Source organism: Danio rerio, chromosome 6 (assembly GCF_049306965.1).
Source record: "Danio rerio strain Tuebingen ecotype United States chromosome 6, GRCz12tu, whole genome shotgun sequence".
Classification (NCBI taxonomy): Eukaryota; Metazoa; Chordata; class Actinopteri; order Cypriniformes; family Danionidae; genus Danio; species Danio rerio.
In genome coordinates, this window is record NC_133181.1 from 37,584,081 (window position 1) to 37,601,643 (window position 17,563).

Genomic DNA, 17,563 nt, shown 5'->3' on the forward strand with positions numbered 1-17,563 from the left:
TTTATGAGTTTTGTTATGTATTTAAAGGGATAGCATAGCTCACCTTAAAAAGATCACCATTTATGCATTCTTAAGGGGTTGTAAACTTTTATACATTTCACAAACACAACACTATTCTAGAAGTTATTCTGAAGAATGTTGGAAATAATGATTTTTTCAATCTAAAATATATAAAAGTTATTTTAACAATTCAATACAAAAAAAAAAAAATTATATCAATTGTAAAAAAAAAAATACTATGGGGGTCAATGGCTGTTTTTTCCAACATCCGTCAGTATGTCTTTCTTTGCGCTCATCAGAAGAAAGAAACTCTTGGAACGTGTTGAGACTGAGTAAACGATGACAATTTTCATTTTTGGTGAACAATCCCTTTAAGCTTAACATTTTATTACTTCTATTGAAAAAAATATATATATTTTTACTCAAACCCATACACTTAATAAATCCAGTAAACCCAGAGAAACTGAGAGAATTTTGTGGTATTTTTAATTTCATTCCATAGCTGTAGTTTATTTAGTTTATTTACAGCCCAGGTTCAACCATGCCATTAATATAATCAGATATGTTTCAAGCTGTTTTAACGAAGAAAACATTTCTCTTATGAGCTTTTGTTCTGTAATACAATTAAAACCTTTCTGAATTCCTAGAGAACCAAATAATTGGCTGGAGATGATTTTTTCGTTGCCAATTTAAGGCAATGCAAATCCAAGAATTCTGAGAAAAGGTTTTCAGTGTAATCAAATAAGAGGAAACAAACCACACTCAACAGACATTTGAAATATAACTGTTTACACTAATCACATGCTTAAATCAAGGAAGTATTTATCTCTGCTTAAAAGTCAATGGGAAAATTGCAGCAATGTGATCATTTCCAGTTTCCAAATTATATGCAATAAAGCTCTCTGATTTCCTCCCATCTTGTGCAAATGCAATTCAAGAAATTCCTAGAAATAGTTACTGGGAAAAGCAATGATTACACAGAAATGAAAGTAAACAACGAGGAATCTTTCATTTTCAAGATCAATTATTTTATACATGGATGTACATAAATGAACTAACAAATGTGGTACAGAGGAAAGCTAACCGGAAAAGACTGCAGAGAGTGTGCCGGCAACAGATTCCAACCAATCAGATCCTCTCCCATAAATCCTGTGCTGGAAAGTCTGAAGTAATGCCATACTTTTGCTCACTTACTCTGCTCGAGAAACATACCTGTCAAAAACAGACATGCACAGAAAAGACCAAACATTTTCTTACAGTAGTTTTTACAGTTATCAATATGTTTTAAGAATGGAAATGATTAAGTAATAATGCCTAAAGTCTTAACGGTGTCCATTAAAGCTATCTACAGTTCATATCATTGAGTTTGATTTGATGCGATGCTGTACATCTATTCATAAATTAATACCCAAGTACCGGTTGTAGAAAAAAAAGCACTAGATATTGATATAAAAATAAGTCTTCACAAAATAAATAGTTTGATCATAAAACGGTTTGATTGTGTTTAGCCTTCTGGCCCCCTCCTTCCTTCATTTTATTGCACTAGAATTTCATGCTTTCCTTCACCCTAGTTGAAAAATGGAGATGATAAAGAGATCAAGAGTCTTCATTTTTTTGGTTTCAAGTGCAGTAGCTCCAGCTTCACAGGCCATTCTTCACAAGCTCGTGGACGCCGCTCTCATTGATGATCAGAGTCGGCTGGAAGACTTTTTCATTCACAAGATGCTCCAAACCCTAGGAATCAAAAGAGATACTGGTTACTATTACAGTTAGGAACTAGCACTATAAGGTATGCATTTTATTTCTTGCACCTCAACTATTAAGCGTGTGTTCACACTTGTAGATTTGTTATTTTGGTTAATTTAGTCTGAAGAAAACGGCACATTTAGATCAGGTTTATTCGGTCATGTTTAAAATACAAGCTACAAATACAAAACTAAATAAATAATGGATTTTATGGCATATATGATAGTACTTATTAAAAAATATTAAGTAACTAAGTAAATACTATTAAAAAAAAAAAGTGTAACATATATCTAGTCTACAAGTGTCTATATTAGTGGTGGCCGAAAGAGCTTAACATGTTGCAATTTAAGTAAACACAAGCAATTACAAAAAGTGCCTGCGAATTAAGAAATAAAGATCTTCATCCGTTTGAGAGCACACATGCCGCAAATCCTCACAACGCATACACAAAAATAAACAATCTGCATTTTCTCACAACGCAAACAATTTACGAAAATGTGCTGCATTTTATTACAACACTTGCAAAAATCACGAAACACAACGGAAGTGTGTGAAGGGGACCCAAAAACGCAAATTGAAAGGTTTTTGAACACTTTTGTTTGTTTATTTTAACACCCTGACTTCGTTGTCTTTTTATTTTATCAGCCTAAGTAAACATAACATAAATAACCGGGTCTTTCACTTTTTAGAGTCCCTTTGAAACATTTCCATTAGGGCTGTACAATTAATCCAAACGTAATCACATTTTTAAACGTTGCGATTAGCTAAATTAATATATATTATTTCATTTCCCCCACCCAGAGAAAATGCATGACTGTCATCTGTATGTGAGAGCCTTACTAACCAACTGAGTGAACACACTTTCGTTTTGCCCAATCAGAATAGGGCAGCAAAACTATCTATGCAGAATGCCCACAATATAAAACAAACAAACAAACAAACAAACAAGGAAGCACAAACGAGTGGGATGGCGGTGTCTGCTGCTTTAAAAGCATTAATAGACGAATTAATATAAAAAAAAAAGAATAGCACGTCGGTAATATGGGAAAATCTTGGTTTTAAAGTCAAAGACACCGAACAAAAACAGGTAATTTGTGAGAGCGGTCAAATAATTGTTGGCAGCATGAGGAAATAAATCATCCAGCATCTAAAACAGCACAGCAGGCGGCTATAAGCAGTGTGATTGAGCTGAAGCTTAAGCTTTGCTGTTTTTTTTTTTTTTTATTACAGCATGTTAAGCTCTCTCGGTCACTGTAGTATTCATTTATTCAGACAAAGAATAAAAATAGGTTCATTAAGCCTCGGTTCAAATATGAAGCTTTTAGTTTTAAAGTACATTTTACTCAAATGTGTTTGTTGTTTAAAAATACAAAAATCAAACTACTTAGCTTTCTGACACTGAGATTTACAATTTTTGACTGTTTTCCAGTTGTGTTTTACACTGATTTATCAATACTTTTTAAAATAATACCAGAGTACTGCAAAGAAATTTTAAAGCAGAAGTTCAACAAACCTTTACATAATTTAAGCAAATTTGACTACACGTAAAAAGAACATGTAGTACATTTTACTAGACATTCAAAAGAATGAGAAGTTCATCCAAACCAACTTGACACGACTTATTAAAAAAAATGTGTAAATGTTTTTGGTTCATTTACATTTATTTGGTCAGTGTAGCTTTAATGCTCGAGTCAAAAATCACAACACAGTTTACACTGGTTTGGTGCACGACTGATGATAGTATTCACAGTTATTCAAATGAACCACGCTAACAGATAACTCCACCAGAGTTTTCACTGAATCAAACCTACCAAATGTGAACACAAAATAAATCCTTCTGGTTTTGCCTTTAGATGACTCCTACCTCACCACCATAGGACACAAGAGGAGAGATCTCACATTTGATTGGCAGATCTGTTCCATCCTTCAGACTGTGATGGCAAAAAAGGTTAGAATTGTGTTTGAATGGCCATGCAGACCAAGCATTAATCATTTTATATACATTAAACAATGAAAAGATTTTACACAACATTACTAAAATCTTGAAAAGGTTAGATTCACAAAGGATTTTCTTCAATAATCATAATATACATATGATTTACCCATTAGAAACAGAATCAGACCACCACAATCACTTGTACAGTATTAAACATTTCATGAACAAAGTATGATGTTCTGCCACTTTAAGTAAAGCAAAACTTGATTGTAAGCACCTAAACCAGATTATTTGTTATACTGAGGAGCAGCCTTGTTCAGTTCAGCATGCCTGATGCCCATTTCCCAGCATGCACATTATTCTGCCCGTTAGTAGCTGCTTTCTTGGGTCGGAGCCGGTTAAGAAATGCCAGTTTTTTTTTTACCACTGCTATGTCATGTCTGGGATTGGACACCTTCTTCCCCCACTGAGCTCTAACAGACGGGATCTAATAAGAGCGAAGCCCCATCACCATGCACTATATGTACGACAGTAAGAATAGTTACTTCTGGCTGACTTCAGGAGTCACTGTCCCTGCTGGTCCAGCTCTAGAAATGTTACACAGGACATATTGTGTGGTTACACTTAAACTGAAGGTAAAGGGGAGTGAAAATCAACTCAGGTGGGAATGTAAGCAACAAATAAAGAGCGCACACACTCTTGGCTAAAACATTTTCAGCCAAAAAAAAAAGATTATTCGGTTAGAATGTGCTCATCTTCATGTTTTTTCAAAAAATGTGTGTAGTAAAACACATAAAAACTAAAACAAAAAAAAAAACAGTCTAAAAACAAATATATGAAATTAAAGTATTAAAAAAACTAACCAAAAGGTAAATTTATACATCAGTGACAATATTTAATACATTTTTAGTTTGTGTGTTAAGGAAAAGAAATGACACCATACTGTGTGGGATTGTAAAATCAACATGGTGAGAAAATAAAGTCTCACCTGGGTATAGCAGGTATGTGGGTCCCGTTCTCATCTACAAAATGTCCTCCAGCATTTAGGATCCAGCGGTGATGCAGAGACATGAGAGCATGACGGGCTGTAGTGGGATTGTCCTTCCCATCCTGACTGTCTGCATTCTTCAGTGGAGAAAACTCGTCTTCTCTCAGAACTTCATAAACCACAAATTTTCTACCAAACACAGACACACAGACACTTCTATAAATGACTTTTGTTTTTCAAACAGCAGATTCTAAAACATGAAGAATCTGCAATACTAGTTACCGGAATTACTTTAGCATCACTGAGGTAATTAGTTTAATTCATAGTTTAATCTAGTTCTATTCTTTAACTACTTTAAAAGCTCTGGCTCACTCTCATTGATACATTCATTCAGATTAAATAAGTATTTGAAATATGAATATTTTTATTCATTTCTCAGCGAATATAGACAATGTATTGTCACCTTAGAATTTTAAGGTTCCATCTGACATTTTCGTCGAAATTGAGTTATTCAAATATTCTTATTTTTACATTGCCAATGTGCGACCCATCTTTGCTGGCCCACGTGAGACCCATCTGAGCTGGCCAGTATTATTATTTATGATAATACTTTCCATTTAAGTACAGTAGTTTTATTTTAACTTTTTAAGGACAGTGCCATTTTTTATTAACTTTTAAAATTACATTTAAATTCAAACAATGACGCTTTATTTACCTTTTTTTTACCTGCAAGTGTGTTATTGTATAACTATTTATTATGTTTAAAGTGGCTGACAATTATAAATATTCATAATAAGAAGAATTAATCTGTCATGTTTGTGAACTGTGCAGAGCTGTAGGCATGTAATTAGGCCTACTATGTATTTCAATACCAGTCATTATGGTGGTACTTGGAGAGACATTTTTTTCTGAGGTGGTACTTGGTAAAAAAAAAGTTTGAGAACCACTGATCTATAGTAATAGAAAGAAAATACATTTATGTTTAAACAAATTGCTGCAACAAAAATACAAACTACAAAATTTCAACTAAGTTTTAGATATTTTTTTATGTTTCTCTTGATTTTTTCTGTTTATTAATTAATTTTAAAAAAGTTTTCCTCACAACATATTTATTTGGGTGTACTAGGTTTTGGACTCTGATCTTAAATCTTAGTACCAGTTTTGGATTTTGGATCAAAACAAAAATACATAAAAATTATAATAAACAAACAAACAAACAAACAAACAAATAAATAATTAATTAAATAAAAAGATGGTATTGCATGATATGTTATGTAATGAAATCAATTTAAAGCAACTTCACTAAGTCATTACATTTCTTTAGCATGCTGAAAATGTGGTATAAATTTGATCTATTTTAGTCTTTACAAGATTTTTTAAACTATCTAAATCTTTAAGCAATAATAATTTATTACTAATAAAATTGTAAGCTAGAGTAGAAAATTTTTTTTTTGGTTCTTTTTTTGTTCAAAGAGAAAAACAATACAAATTATGCGTGACATTAGTACAACGCCCTGTCTTCACTGTGAATACTGTGTAAAACCCCTATTAGGCGTTTCGCTTTACTGGAAGAGGTGTAAACGAGAATCCTCAATTCAAATCGCACACACACACACACTGAAAACAGGAATGGAAGAAAAATAATAAAACTCTTGACACTAACTTGGCAAACTGGAATATGTCGAAGACAAACTTTTCCATTTTAATCCCATTGGGTTTGTCAGGTTTGATTAGCTGTCCTTCAGTGTTCACGTAGGGGATTTTCTTCTGTGCCACATGGTGTTGCAACTGCGGCTCGTGAGTCCTAAAAGAAAGATATAGAGGTATATAAAGACAGACAGTAACAGAACAGAAAAAGCCAAGCATGTTCTTTCAGTTAAAATGTCATAAAAATGACAATAAGAGAACACGTCTGGCAAAGTCATCTGAGTTTAAAATACCAGACGCTCAAAAACTGCAGATGTTCCTCTCCTGAATTTACCTCATTCTCAGTGCGCATTAAAGTCAGCTCCATCCTGTCTAGTATTTACAAGATGGCAAACCTCATTGGAAATAGCTCATAGAAATAGCTGCACTGTTTAATGTGTTTCCGAGATCATTGCCTAGCAACTAAATATCCTCAACCAGCTCCAAATGCTTTGATTCATAGATAAACAATCAAAAACTGACTTTAAAAATGAATAAAAAAATATGAATTAATCATTTCTCTGAGCACTGACTAACCTCACAATCTCTCTGAGGAAAGTGAGGGTGAAGAAGTGATTGGCAATGTTGCCGGCATTGAACATCAGTCGACCGTCAGTGCTTCTCTTCTCCGCCGTTGCCAGGGTAATCTCACTATACTCTACAACTTGATAACGGCCGTCCACCTTACAGACCACACCCACTGCTTCTGTGGGATTGGTCTTCTCCACAACCTGCCAATCACAAGCAAATGCATCTATTAATTCAGCAAAATGTATGCTTTTTTGAAGTCTCAATGTCCTGACCACTTGTGAATATGCAATATTGCAAAATAAAAAGCTTAGCACAAAAATATTAAACAGCACAATTTTATTGTGGCACAGATTTATTTTTGAAGAATCATGCACTCAAAAAAAAAAGACATTTGCTGTTTGTTTTAAACACTACTTATTTAAAATGAGTTAAAACACATATCCTAAGCTTTTTTTTGTGACAACTTAAAGGGAACCTATGATAAAAATCATCTTTTTGAAGCAGTTTGGACCGAACTGTGTGTAGGTATAGTGTGTTCAGAGTCATATTTGGGTAAATAAAAGAAAAAAAGCCTCTTTTTAAAAATAAAAAAAATCCTGATGTTAAAATAAGATCCAAATTCCATCTATTCTGAGGCCTAATGCAATGTAATGTAGGAGCGAGTTTTTTCCACCCACCGATTTGATTGACAGCCGGGTATTTACACATCTCTGTAGTAACGCATATAATATCAACAAGACGGGACGTGCACAAAACAAACTGAGATTAAAAGATCTGTTCAACTCTCTGTGATCATCAATCATCATCAAATGTGATCAAGAATGAGTTTTACCATTTAAAAATGTTTTTAAAAGAGTGCATGTTTGTAATCAACTAAAGCGGTTTTACCGTCTTTATCAACCACAGCCGCATCTTTATTTTGTACATTAACATAATGGATTTCCATACAGTAGTGGATATTAATTTGTATCCGGTCACATTTTTCGTGCAAAAACAGTTCAAGGTTAAACGCACACTGTGTGTGTGCGTGAACTTTGTAACAACATTTTGTGCGACTCGTTGCATAAAGGCTTAAATTAACTCCACAACAAATACATCAAATAATCATTGGGAAAGTTCTTATTGTAGCATTTCTCACAAATGTTACGAGATCTGCTTCCTTCATGTCTTTTATGCTGTTTATCTGACACAGCAGAGGCAGAGATTGAGGCACACTTTGACAGGGATGTGGAAATGGTAAATGGTAAAAGGCACAGGCCACAAAAACAGCTACATTGTGTTCAGAGCAGAAATGCTAACATTCTGAAAGGTATAATAAACAATGAGATGGGTGTTTTGAGCTGAAACTTTACAGACACATTCTGGAGACACAAAAGGCTTATCTTAAATCTTGAAAAAGGGGTAAAATATGTGCCCTTTAATTGTTCTAGATTCAATTCACTTAAATTTGTAAAAATGATTAAATTAACTTAATGGATTTGTGTTGGGACAGTATGAAGAAATTTATTTTTTTTACAGTGTGACACTCAAGGCTAAATTAAAAAAATAACCAAAAATTTAGCTTTTGCCATTACAGGGATAAAAAAATAATAAGAAAAATACATTTGAAATAATATAGTACTGTTGCAGCCACACACGCACTTGCACGCACACACGCACACTTACACCTTACTGTCCAAAAACCAACCTTCTATGCATTCACTTTAATATTTTGAATTCAATTGTGATATAGGTTTTTGCCAAAAGCTTTAGCTTTATTTTATACCACACAGTACAGAGTTAATACTGACTATTTTTCATTATTATTACCCTCATTATAACATTTAAATACAAATGAGAGAATCTAAAATACTGTAACAAGCCATGTAAACTCTTGTTAATAATTACAATAGATTTTGTTTGCATTTCTCACCTGTCATAAAGATTATATCCTACATCAACAGATAACAATTTGTAATAATAACTTGTCAAGTAATAAAACCAAGCCTAACACAGTTTCTGAAAGGTGTATTTTAATCATTTAAAAATCAATACATGTTAAGAAATAAATAAATACATGAAAGAAATTCTGAATTTGTCATTTTTGTGCTAAATAAAACTGTCCTGCTATGTTTGAATGGCTCACACAGTTTTGTGTCTGTGTTTGCCTGAGGTCTGTGCTAAATTACAGCCGAGGCAAATGCAGAAAACCCTTTCCATTCATCTGAGAAACAAATTATAAACTCCTTGGTTGATGAAGGGTTAGCATTGGGTGGAGGGATAGGGATGGGGGAATGTCTTCGAGCTAAAGCCACTTTAAATGCATGCTTCACAAATTATAAAGGGTGGGTGGGTCCGATTTTTCTTACCATCATCCCCCTGTCACGAAGGAACCATTTAATTGCTAGCAGCTTCAGAAACCTCAGTATTCAAAAGCAGCTGTTCAGTATTTACATCTGAACCAAAAATCACGTGCGAATACTTTCACAAATGCTTTGCACTCTAATGGTTTCAGGCCAAATCAAAAGACACTTTTAAGGTGAAACCAATTTCTCACTTCCAAATAACATTGGATTAAACTACCCCAATTCATAAAGAAAGAATTAGAGCAGAATAATTACTCTAATGGCGGAAGAATGTGTTCAGACATAATAAAACAAGCACTTCCAGATTCCATCAAACACTATGGTGAGCACATCACTATCTGGTCAGTCAAGAAAAACATGGAGAGTTATGTTAACGTTTCCTCCTGTGAAACACACATCACCTCTTGTGAATCATTTCTAATAATAGTCACAGATACACATTTACAATTAGATGTTGGATATCTATGCTGAATCATCATTAAAACATATTAATGATAATATAAATTGGATGTGCACAAACAGATATTGGCTAGTAATTTGTTTTCCATTGCATCATAATAACCACAGCGTCACAGACTGTGAGGTTTTGCTGAAAATAATGGCTAAATTAATTGGCTTCCTGAATCACAAGACTGGTTATATAAGAGTTTTAAAAGGCAATTTAGCTCCTGACTGGAGACCAGTTAAAATGTCCAGAATTACCACCGTTCCTTATAAAAGTATTTTTCCCTGCTTGCTGTTGTGTATGCAGACTGCAGAAGAACATGTGAAGATGTTACCTGAAGCAACATCCTGAGGAACGAGGATGTGTGGCTAAGTGGAGAGTCACGTAAGAAAAGAAAAAAAAAAACATTTCTAACGCAAGCATCATTAAATAACTAGTTGAAGAGTTAGAAGTGGGTAGTTGACTACTTGGGAGGAGTCTAAAAAAAAGAAATAATTAAAATTCCTTAATTCCCTTCCTCTTACTGCTTCACATACAGTAAAAAGGTAAGGTTTGATTAGGTTTCTGGTAATTTATTTGATCAAAAAGCTGTCATTTGGTGACATAGATATAAAAATCACATTTTAAATCACATTTTTTGGAATGACAAAAGATGAATGACACTGACGTGTTCAGTGTCACATGAAATTGAACTAATTCTTCTTAAATTACATTCACTAATTCATTTTATTTTGGCTTAGTCTTATTACTTAGGCTTATTTATCAAGGGCTGCCACAGTGGAATGAACCACCAACTAACACCCACTCTCTCATTCACACATGCACTCATACACTATGGACAATTTAGTTTATTCAATTCACCTATAGCGCATGTCTTTGGACTGGGGAGGAAACCAAAGCATCTGAAGGAAACCCATGCAAACTCCACACACACAAAAAAAATGCCAACTGGCCCAAACTCAAACCAGCGACCTTTTTGCTGTGACGTGCCACTGAGCCACCGTGCCACCATTCTTAACAATTTATTACTAAACTGATTTCTATTTTTTAATGCTAAAACAGATTTTTTTTAATAAGACAAACTTTTCTTGTCGTATGTTCAAAAGTCCAGCATTTTTTAATTTTTAAAACTATGTTCGTAAAGCAAACTGAGCACACCTGAAGAAAACAATAGGTGCATGGGAAAAATCACCATGTGAAAATGTGCAAAAGGGAAACACTATTCCACATAGTACCAACACTTTGCTGTATGAACATTTTTGTTATATATGACAGTTTGGTTTTTAAAGTGATAAACGTCATTGGACTGAGATGTCTTATATAATAACATATTGAAAAAGCTATTATTGATAGTGTGTAGGATTGTTGTTTCCCTTTTGCACATTTTCACATGGTGATTTTCCCATGCACTTATTGTTGCTTCAGGGTGCTTTAGGGATTGACTGTTTCAGTTTTGTAACATTATAAATGTATTTACTGTCACATTTCATGATCAATTTTATATCCTTGTTGAATAAAAGTCACAATTATAAAAAATTACCTAACTAACTAACTAAAACGTACTGACCCCATACTTTTGAATGCTGTAAATCTATTTTTTATTTTAATTTTGAACAGTTGCTCCATCTAGTGGACTATCAAAACACATTTCCCCCATCATGGCGTTCAAAAAGTCCATAATAAATCAGCAACAAATAAACTAAAACAAAAATCTAAATATATACACAACACAAGTTAATAATAATGAAGCCTTAAGGTTGTGCATTTGTGTATACATTTCTGAAAGAACCTGCTATGTACAATCCTTTCTTCATTATGCACAAAAGAGGAAAAACTAGCCAGGGCGCGGCTGAAATGTTTAGAAATTACCTTTGCACCACAATCTGCTCCTTTAAGTGTACAGAAGCCAATGAAAGCAGGGTCGGCCACTTTCACAAGAATGTTGTCCACACAGTAGACGTGTATGTAGGAGATTCCTCTAGTCTCCATGTCTTTCACAATATTTTGTGTCCCGAGAGCTCTGTATAGACCCCCATTACCATCTGAACATAAAAAATCACGGAAAACATACTATGATAGAATATAAGTGCAGAACATTCTCAGTATTTAATTAATTAATTAATTATTATTAATTATTATTATTTTTTTTTTTATTATTAAATGAGGTCTGTGGTTGAGGATTGTACCTCACATGAGTTTTTTTAACAAAAAAATGTAAAGTTCACTATACAAAAATAAATTGGAACCTCGCTTTAAAAACTTACCTGGTGCCATGGCTAGTTTGCATTTGCCCTCCAGAATGATTTTGCCATTAAAGTCCATGGCTGGAAGCATGCCTTGCTGAAAGAAAACCACATTCTCTTCCTTTAATCCGAAGTATTTGTGCTGAATGAAAAAATCTTTGGTCATGTCCATTGTTCTGCCACTTGTCATAATGTACCTGGTGAAACAAAACATTGAACATTGAACAATTGCAAGGCTAGACGTTTACAGAATTTTACCTAAGAGCATAATTACTCAACTTACTCAACCTTAAATTGTTCTAAACTAAGGGAAAGCATCTTGAAGAATGTGAACTGATACCTTTGCTCATTGACTTCCAAAGTATGCCCTTACCTAATATGGAAGTCAATGGCTAATGGGGTCCAGCATTCTTAAAAATATCTCCTTTGTTTTCAACAGACAGGGCTTTAACAATAAAATAATATCTTCATATTTTAGGGATTAGAAAAAAACAATAAACAGTGTTTAATGTTCTTTAGTGTTGATATCTTGACTGATTTAGTCCTGTCATGCATACATAGATATGACACTAAAACTACCAGTAGGTGAGGCAAGGCCCCATCCTACTAAGTGATTCACTGAATCTAACATCCAGATGATTTGTTCAAAACAACCTTTTTTTTTTAAATGATTCAAGTGTCTCCCTGTGATGGAATATATTTGTTTCCATTTCTCTATAGGAGGCAAAAAAAGCAATTTGTGAGGCAAGTAGTATGATTGAATTCTGAGTATTCATAAAGTTGGTGAACTACTGTTGCAGTACAGGAGCACATTTGATGGATGCCTTATCATATGAGGCCACACATTCTGAATGAAAGTGAAGCACCACAACTAACACCATAAGTAACATGACAGTAAAAAACTACTTCTCAGTAAGCAATTTCTGATTATGTCTTTATAAATTTGTAATTAACTCCTTGACTTGGTAAAAACAGATTCATTCGTGGATGAAACTCAAAAGTGTTGTTCAAAGATGCACAAATGTGTGCTTTATTTGGAAATAGAAAATACAAATAATATTGTTTTAAAAATGTAATTTGCTCTATATGAAGTTCTTTGTTTCTTGAACTGATGCATAAATGAGTATTACATTTTGCAATCATTTATGCCCAGTGGTATTCAGTTTCTTTATAATTCTTTGATAGTTAAAAATAGCATTGCTTATTTGATATGTACATATTTTTCTTATATTAATTTTCTTATATTATTCTTATCTTATATTTTTCTTATATTACATTACAAATTTTTGATATGTTTTATATTTTTTATGTACATATTTATGGTCTGTGATCATTCTTTTAATTCATTAGGTCATGATTTCACCAGGTTTTGTTGTCATTGTCTATTTTGGAGACTACTTATTCAAACCACACTAAATATTATAATTTTTAAAAAAGTAAATCTTACGACCAGTTTTTAAACTATCATTCTGTTGCTCTAATGAGATTAGAGCTGTAATTAGGAAATGCATTGTATGTATTGCGTCAATGGTCAATTCAGCTGGATAGAGAATGGCTCGGAAACTTATTTTCTCCTGAGGTCTGACCTAGTTCCCCAGGACGACATGCAGGTGCTGTGTCAACACGATTACACACGGACTAAACCATCTTTTGACATTCATAGCAGGGAGGTTACTAGCATTACGGTCAGTGAAAGAAACTTCCTCAAGATCAGGACAAGTTTGGTAATCCAAGTAATTAAATTGAACAATCATTGACTCAAACTGCTTTAGTGCGAAGCTGAAAATGTGCTTTTTTATTATCTACTACTCCTATTGTAATTGAATATGCCTGAATTGAGCTTAATGATCACCTTACCAAGGAATGCAACATTTCCTTGAGTGCTGCTTTTCTGCAAGTTGTTCCAGTTTTCGGATGCGCTCTGCTTGGATCTGAAAGAGGGTTTTGTGGGAAGGCAGGCCCACATCATACATGCCTTTTGGAAATGATACCCCCAACCGTGTCCCTTGACCTCCAGCCAAGAGAAGAACTGCTACTTTGTTCTCCGCTATACAGCGCAAGCCTGTGTGGATGGAAAGATTAGGTCACTTTAGCGAATGTGTGTTAATATCATCCATGAACATATGGACATAATATGTGTACATCAATGTTGTCATACAGTACAACAGCATTTCCATTTGTAGATGTAAAATATGCTACTTTAAAGGGATAGGGTTCGCCTAAAAGGAACTAAACCATTTGATCCCACTTTAGTTGTTTTAATCTTTTATGACTTTCTTTCTTCTGTTGAACACAAAACAAGGTATTCTGAAGAATGCTGGGGGGAAAAAAGCAGGCTTTGGCATCAATAGTAGGAAGTAGAAACAAAAAATACTATGCAAACCAACAGCTGTTTTTTTTTTCTTAGCAGGATTCTACGGCATACCTTCATTTGTGTTTAAGAGAAGAAAGAATCTCAATCAGGTTTTGGAACAAGTGGTGGATGAGTAAATGATGAATACAATAATGATGAAATGATGGAAACATTGATAAAAAAAAGTAAATTAAAGTTTTTGGGTGAGCTATTACTTGAATAATGGCTTTGTACAAACTACAATATCTCAAGTGTGAACAGGAAAGCACTGTGTCTTGTAGGTATAAAATGTCTGGCTTAAGCAACAGTTTGTGTTTCATTATTTGCAGATAACAGGGGTTATCATCTTTGACTTAATGAGGCCTGTTTTATCTTACATAAATTACTGTAATGCTTCATGATCCTTTACCCATAAGCAGCTTAGAACTCACTAAAATTGAAATTGAAACCTGCTTTAAAAATAACTGATTAAATATTAATGCTGCATGTCTCAAAATTTGGCAAACATTGGAATAATAAATAAAAAGTAGCTCCTAGTCAAACAATATGGCTAAGTGTCTATTAATATTAAACTAGAAAAAGACTACTTAGTAAGGACATATGGATGTCGTTCTGAATCATTGTCTGGGTTTTGTTTCCTTCACTTGTGTTTTCTGCATCTGTTGTTTGCTATTTGAGGACATGAACACTTGAACTTCATCTCTAGAGCTGCTAACATATTTCATGAGCACTTTTATTTATTTATTTGGATTAAGAAATTGTGATAGTAAAAGAGACATATTGCTAATGTATAGAATAATGTACCTAACAGGATAACTCCAAAATGAAGAATTTATTTTTACTTTTTTTAAAGATACAAATACAATTATATACAAAAAAATGTAATTATATTAGTACTTGTATAAATGTCCAAGTTTTATAATTTTATATAATTTTCTGATTACAAAACTTTTATTTATTATTAAAATGAAGTACGCAATTGCTTTAAACAAAAATGACAATAATAATTTGGAACTCCATAGTACTGCATTTGTGGAAACAAATAAATGGATTTTATAGTGCCCTAGCATTGAAACATGGCCTAACTATAGATGATGTGATGCTGAATGATCTCAGCATGACTTCAGCTAAGCAAGTACGTCAAATCTAACCAGAACCAGATGTGTTCAATCCTTTTTGGAGCATTATCCCACTCCCCAAAAAAATGGACCACTGGGACAAACCATAGTTTCTTCAACACTGAAACCTGCTGTTTTTCTAATGACCTATTGTTATTTCAGAGTTTCTTTTTAGGGTTGATTTCTTATCTTTCAGGGGGTCATGATTTCTTAAATCTGGTTCTGTGGAGTCCATCAGGGTGGGGAGGGTATTGCAACATTCATTGTATTTTCCTGAGAAATATTTCTTAGTAACATTAGTTTCTGTTCAACAAAGACTAACAATAATCACTTTAACACAAATGAAACTGAACTTGCTATGATTCAGTCAATGTCAACAGAAAGTTAGATGTTAAAGCTGGTAGTTTGCTCTCCATTTGTAATCTGACTGATCATCTGGCCATATAGTGGCTGAGAGATAAACCAACTTTAACCAGCAAAACATCTTAGGTTTTCCTTAAAGTATGGATGGCACTAAGAAGTGATTAAGCTTAAGTTCCATAAAACATGAAAATATCTGAACTCACCCTCTTTTTCCCATTCTTTGAGACATTCACGATCACGTGTCACGCTCCCTAAAACATCTCTGGGCACTGGCTCCATCCTGGTGTCCACCTTCTCCTGTGAGCTCTGCCCAGACGTCTTCATGGCCGACTTAAAGAAGTTATTAATCTCCAGGAAGTTCATGCTCTCCAGGTCGAGACTCATCTCACCTTGTTCCTCAGGGCTGAGCTGGTCCCAAAACTGGATGACATGAGACTGTCCGGCTTTAGCGAGTCTCTCAGCCAGTTTGTGGATGTCCATGGTCTGTCAAGTCTGGACGAGTCTGTGATGGGACAGAGGAAGAAGTGAAGTGACACTGATTATCTAAGAGTCTCTGGAACTCCCGGCAGATCCACCCATCTTATCCCATCCATAAATTGATAACTACACTGTGTGTACGTGCTCAGTCATATAAACTCAGGGTAGTCCAAGTCTTAAGGTCAGCATAACATCATTTTTGTTTGGCATGAAAACAACATACATCAATTCTGGTCATTTGAAGGGCTATTAAGTTTGATAAAACATTAAAACCATTATCTATTTCAGATTAAGGATCACACCTGCTTCATAAATGACTATTACGTTACTGTTTAATACAATTCACCTTGTGCCAGCTTGTTTAATTTAAATGAATGAAAATAACTTATTTATTAGCAACAAAGGTTCAATATTTGCCACAGCCTTTCGTAAAACGAAATATATAGCATTAAGATGTAACAGTTCCTAAAAATGACCTTTCTCTGCCCTAAAATCGATACACTGGTAACGTTAGTCCTTGATAAGAGTTGCGTGGATATCGTCACAGTCGCCCGCCGTGCCAGCTTGACAACTGTTCAACTTCCCGTCAATAAATAATCAACTTACGAAATGTTTAATGAATGCTTATTAAACAATATCAGAATACTATTACCTTCGGAGCGGCTGCTGGTCACTCAGTACTTCCCTTTCGGTTCAGTAGCAGGACTAGAGACACGGCTACATCTCTACGAGCACCGCCTTCGCTGCCAGGGATCCTCCTTCGGTATCCGTCAGTCTGACGTGGCAGGACACACACGGAAACACCACCTCACAGTCAAATCAAACGCGATATTTTGCCCGCCCATATTACAGTAGGACAAGTGCTTAATTCGTTGTCGTAGTTTGTGATTAAACAATCGAAATGCCATTCATATAGTCCTAACCAATGTTGTAGAGGAGAAGGGCGGGACTTGCTGAACTAGACATGGGGGGAGAAATATATATATATATATATATATATATATATATATATATATATATATATATATATATATATATATATATATATATATATATATATATATATATATACTTTATGATAAAACCAACCAATACAATTTATCTTCCTGTAGAGTCAAATTTAATCATACTAAATTACTGCCCTTAATGCCAACTTAGGCAGTATTAATTAACAATTTTAATTAATACTGTAATTAATTTCAGTATTAACAATTTTAATTAAGAAATGAATTTAATAAATTTTAAAAACATCCATAGCAGCAATGATAAATAGTGTACAAAATATTATATTTATATTGAAAAATAAAAGAAAATACAAAAAAACAGTGTTTT

General features: G+C 33.9%; 1 protein-coding gene across 2 annotated transcripts; it reads right to left on the reverse strand.

The window, feature by feature from the left end:
• Positions 1 to 984: 984 nt before the first annotated feature.
• uap1 (UDP-N-acetylglucosamine pyrophosphorylase 1) lies at positions 985 to 17,017 on the reverse strand. Of its 2 annotated transcripts, NM_001365262.1 has the most exons (11): positions 16,884 to 17,017; positions 15,958 to 16,256; positions 13,778 to 13,982; positions 11,942 to 12,117; positions 11,547 to 11,719; positions 6,894 to 7,087; positions 6,334 to 6,474; positions 4,671 to 4,859; positions 4,228 to 4,269; positions 3,611 to 3,677; positions 985 to 1,734 (listed from the first exon to the last, which is right to left on the reverse strand). In NM_001365262.1, exons 2-11 carry the CDS (start codon positions 16,232 to 16,234, stop codon positions 1,642 to 1,644), a joined length of 1,557 nt encoding a protein of 518 aa, NP_001352191.1. In that variant the 5' UTR covers positions 16,235 to 16,256; positions 16,884 to 17,017; the 3' UTR covers positions 985 to 1,641. The 2 variants fall into 2 exon arrangements, with proteins under 2 accessions (NP_001352191.1, NP_997786.2); NM_212621.2 differs by lacking the exon at positions 4,228 to 4,269.
• Between the last annotated feature and the right edge of the window lie 546 nt (positions 17,018 to 17,563).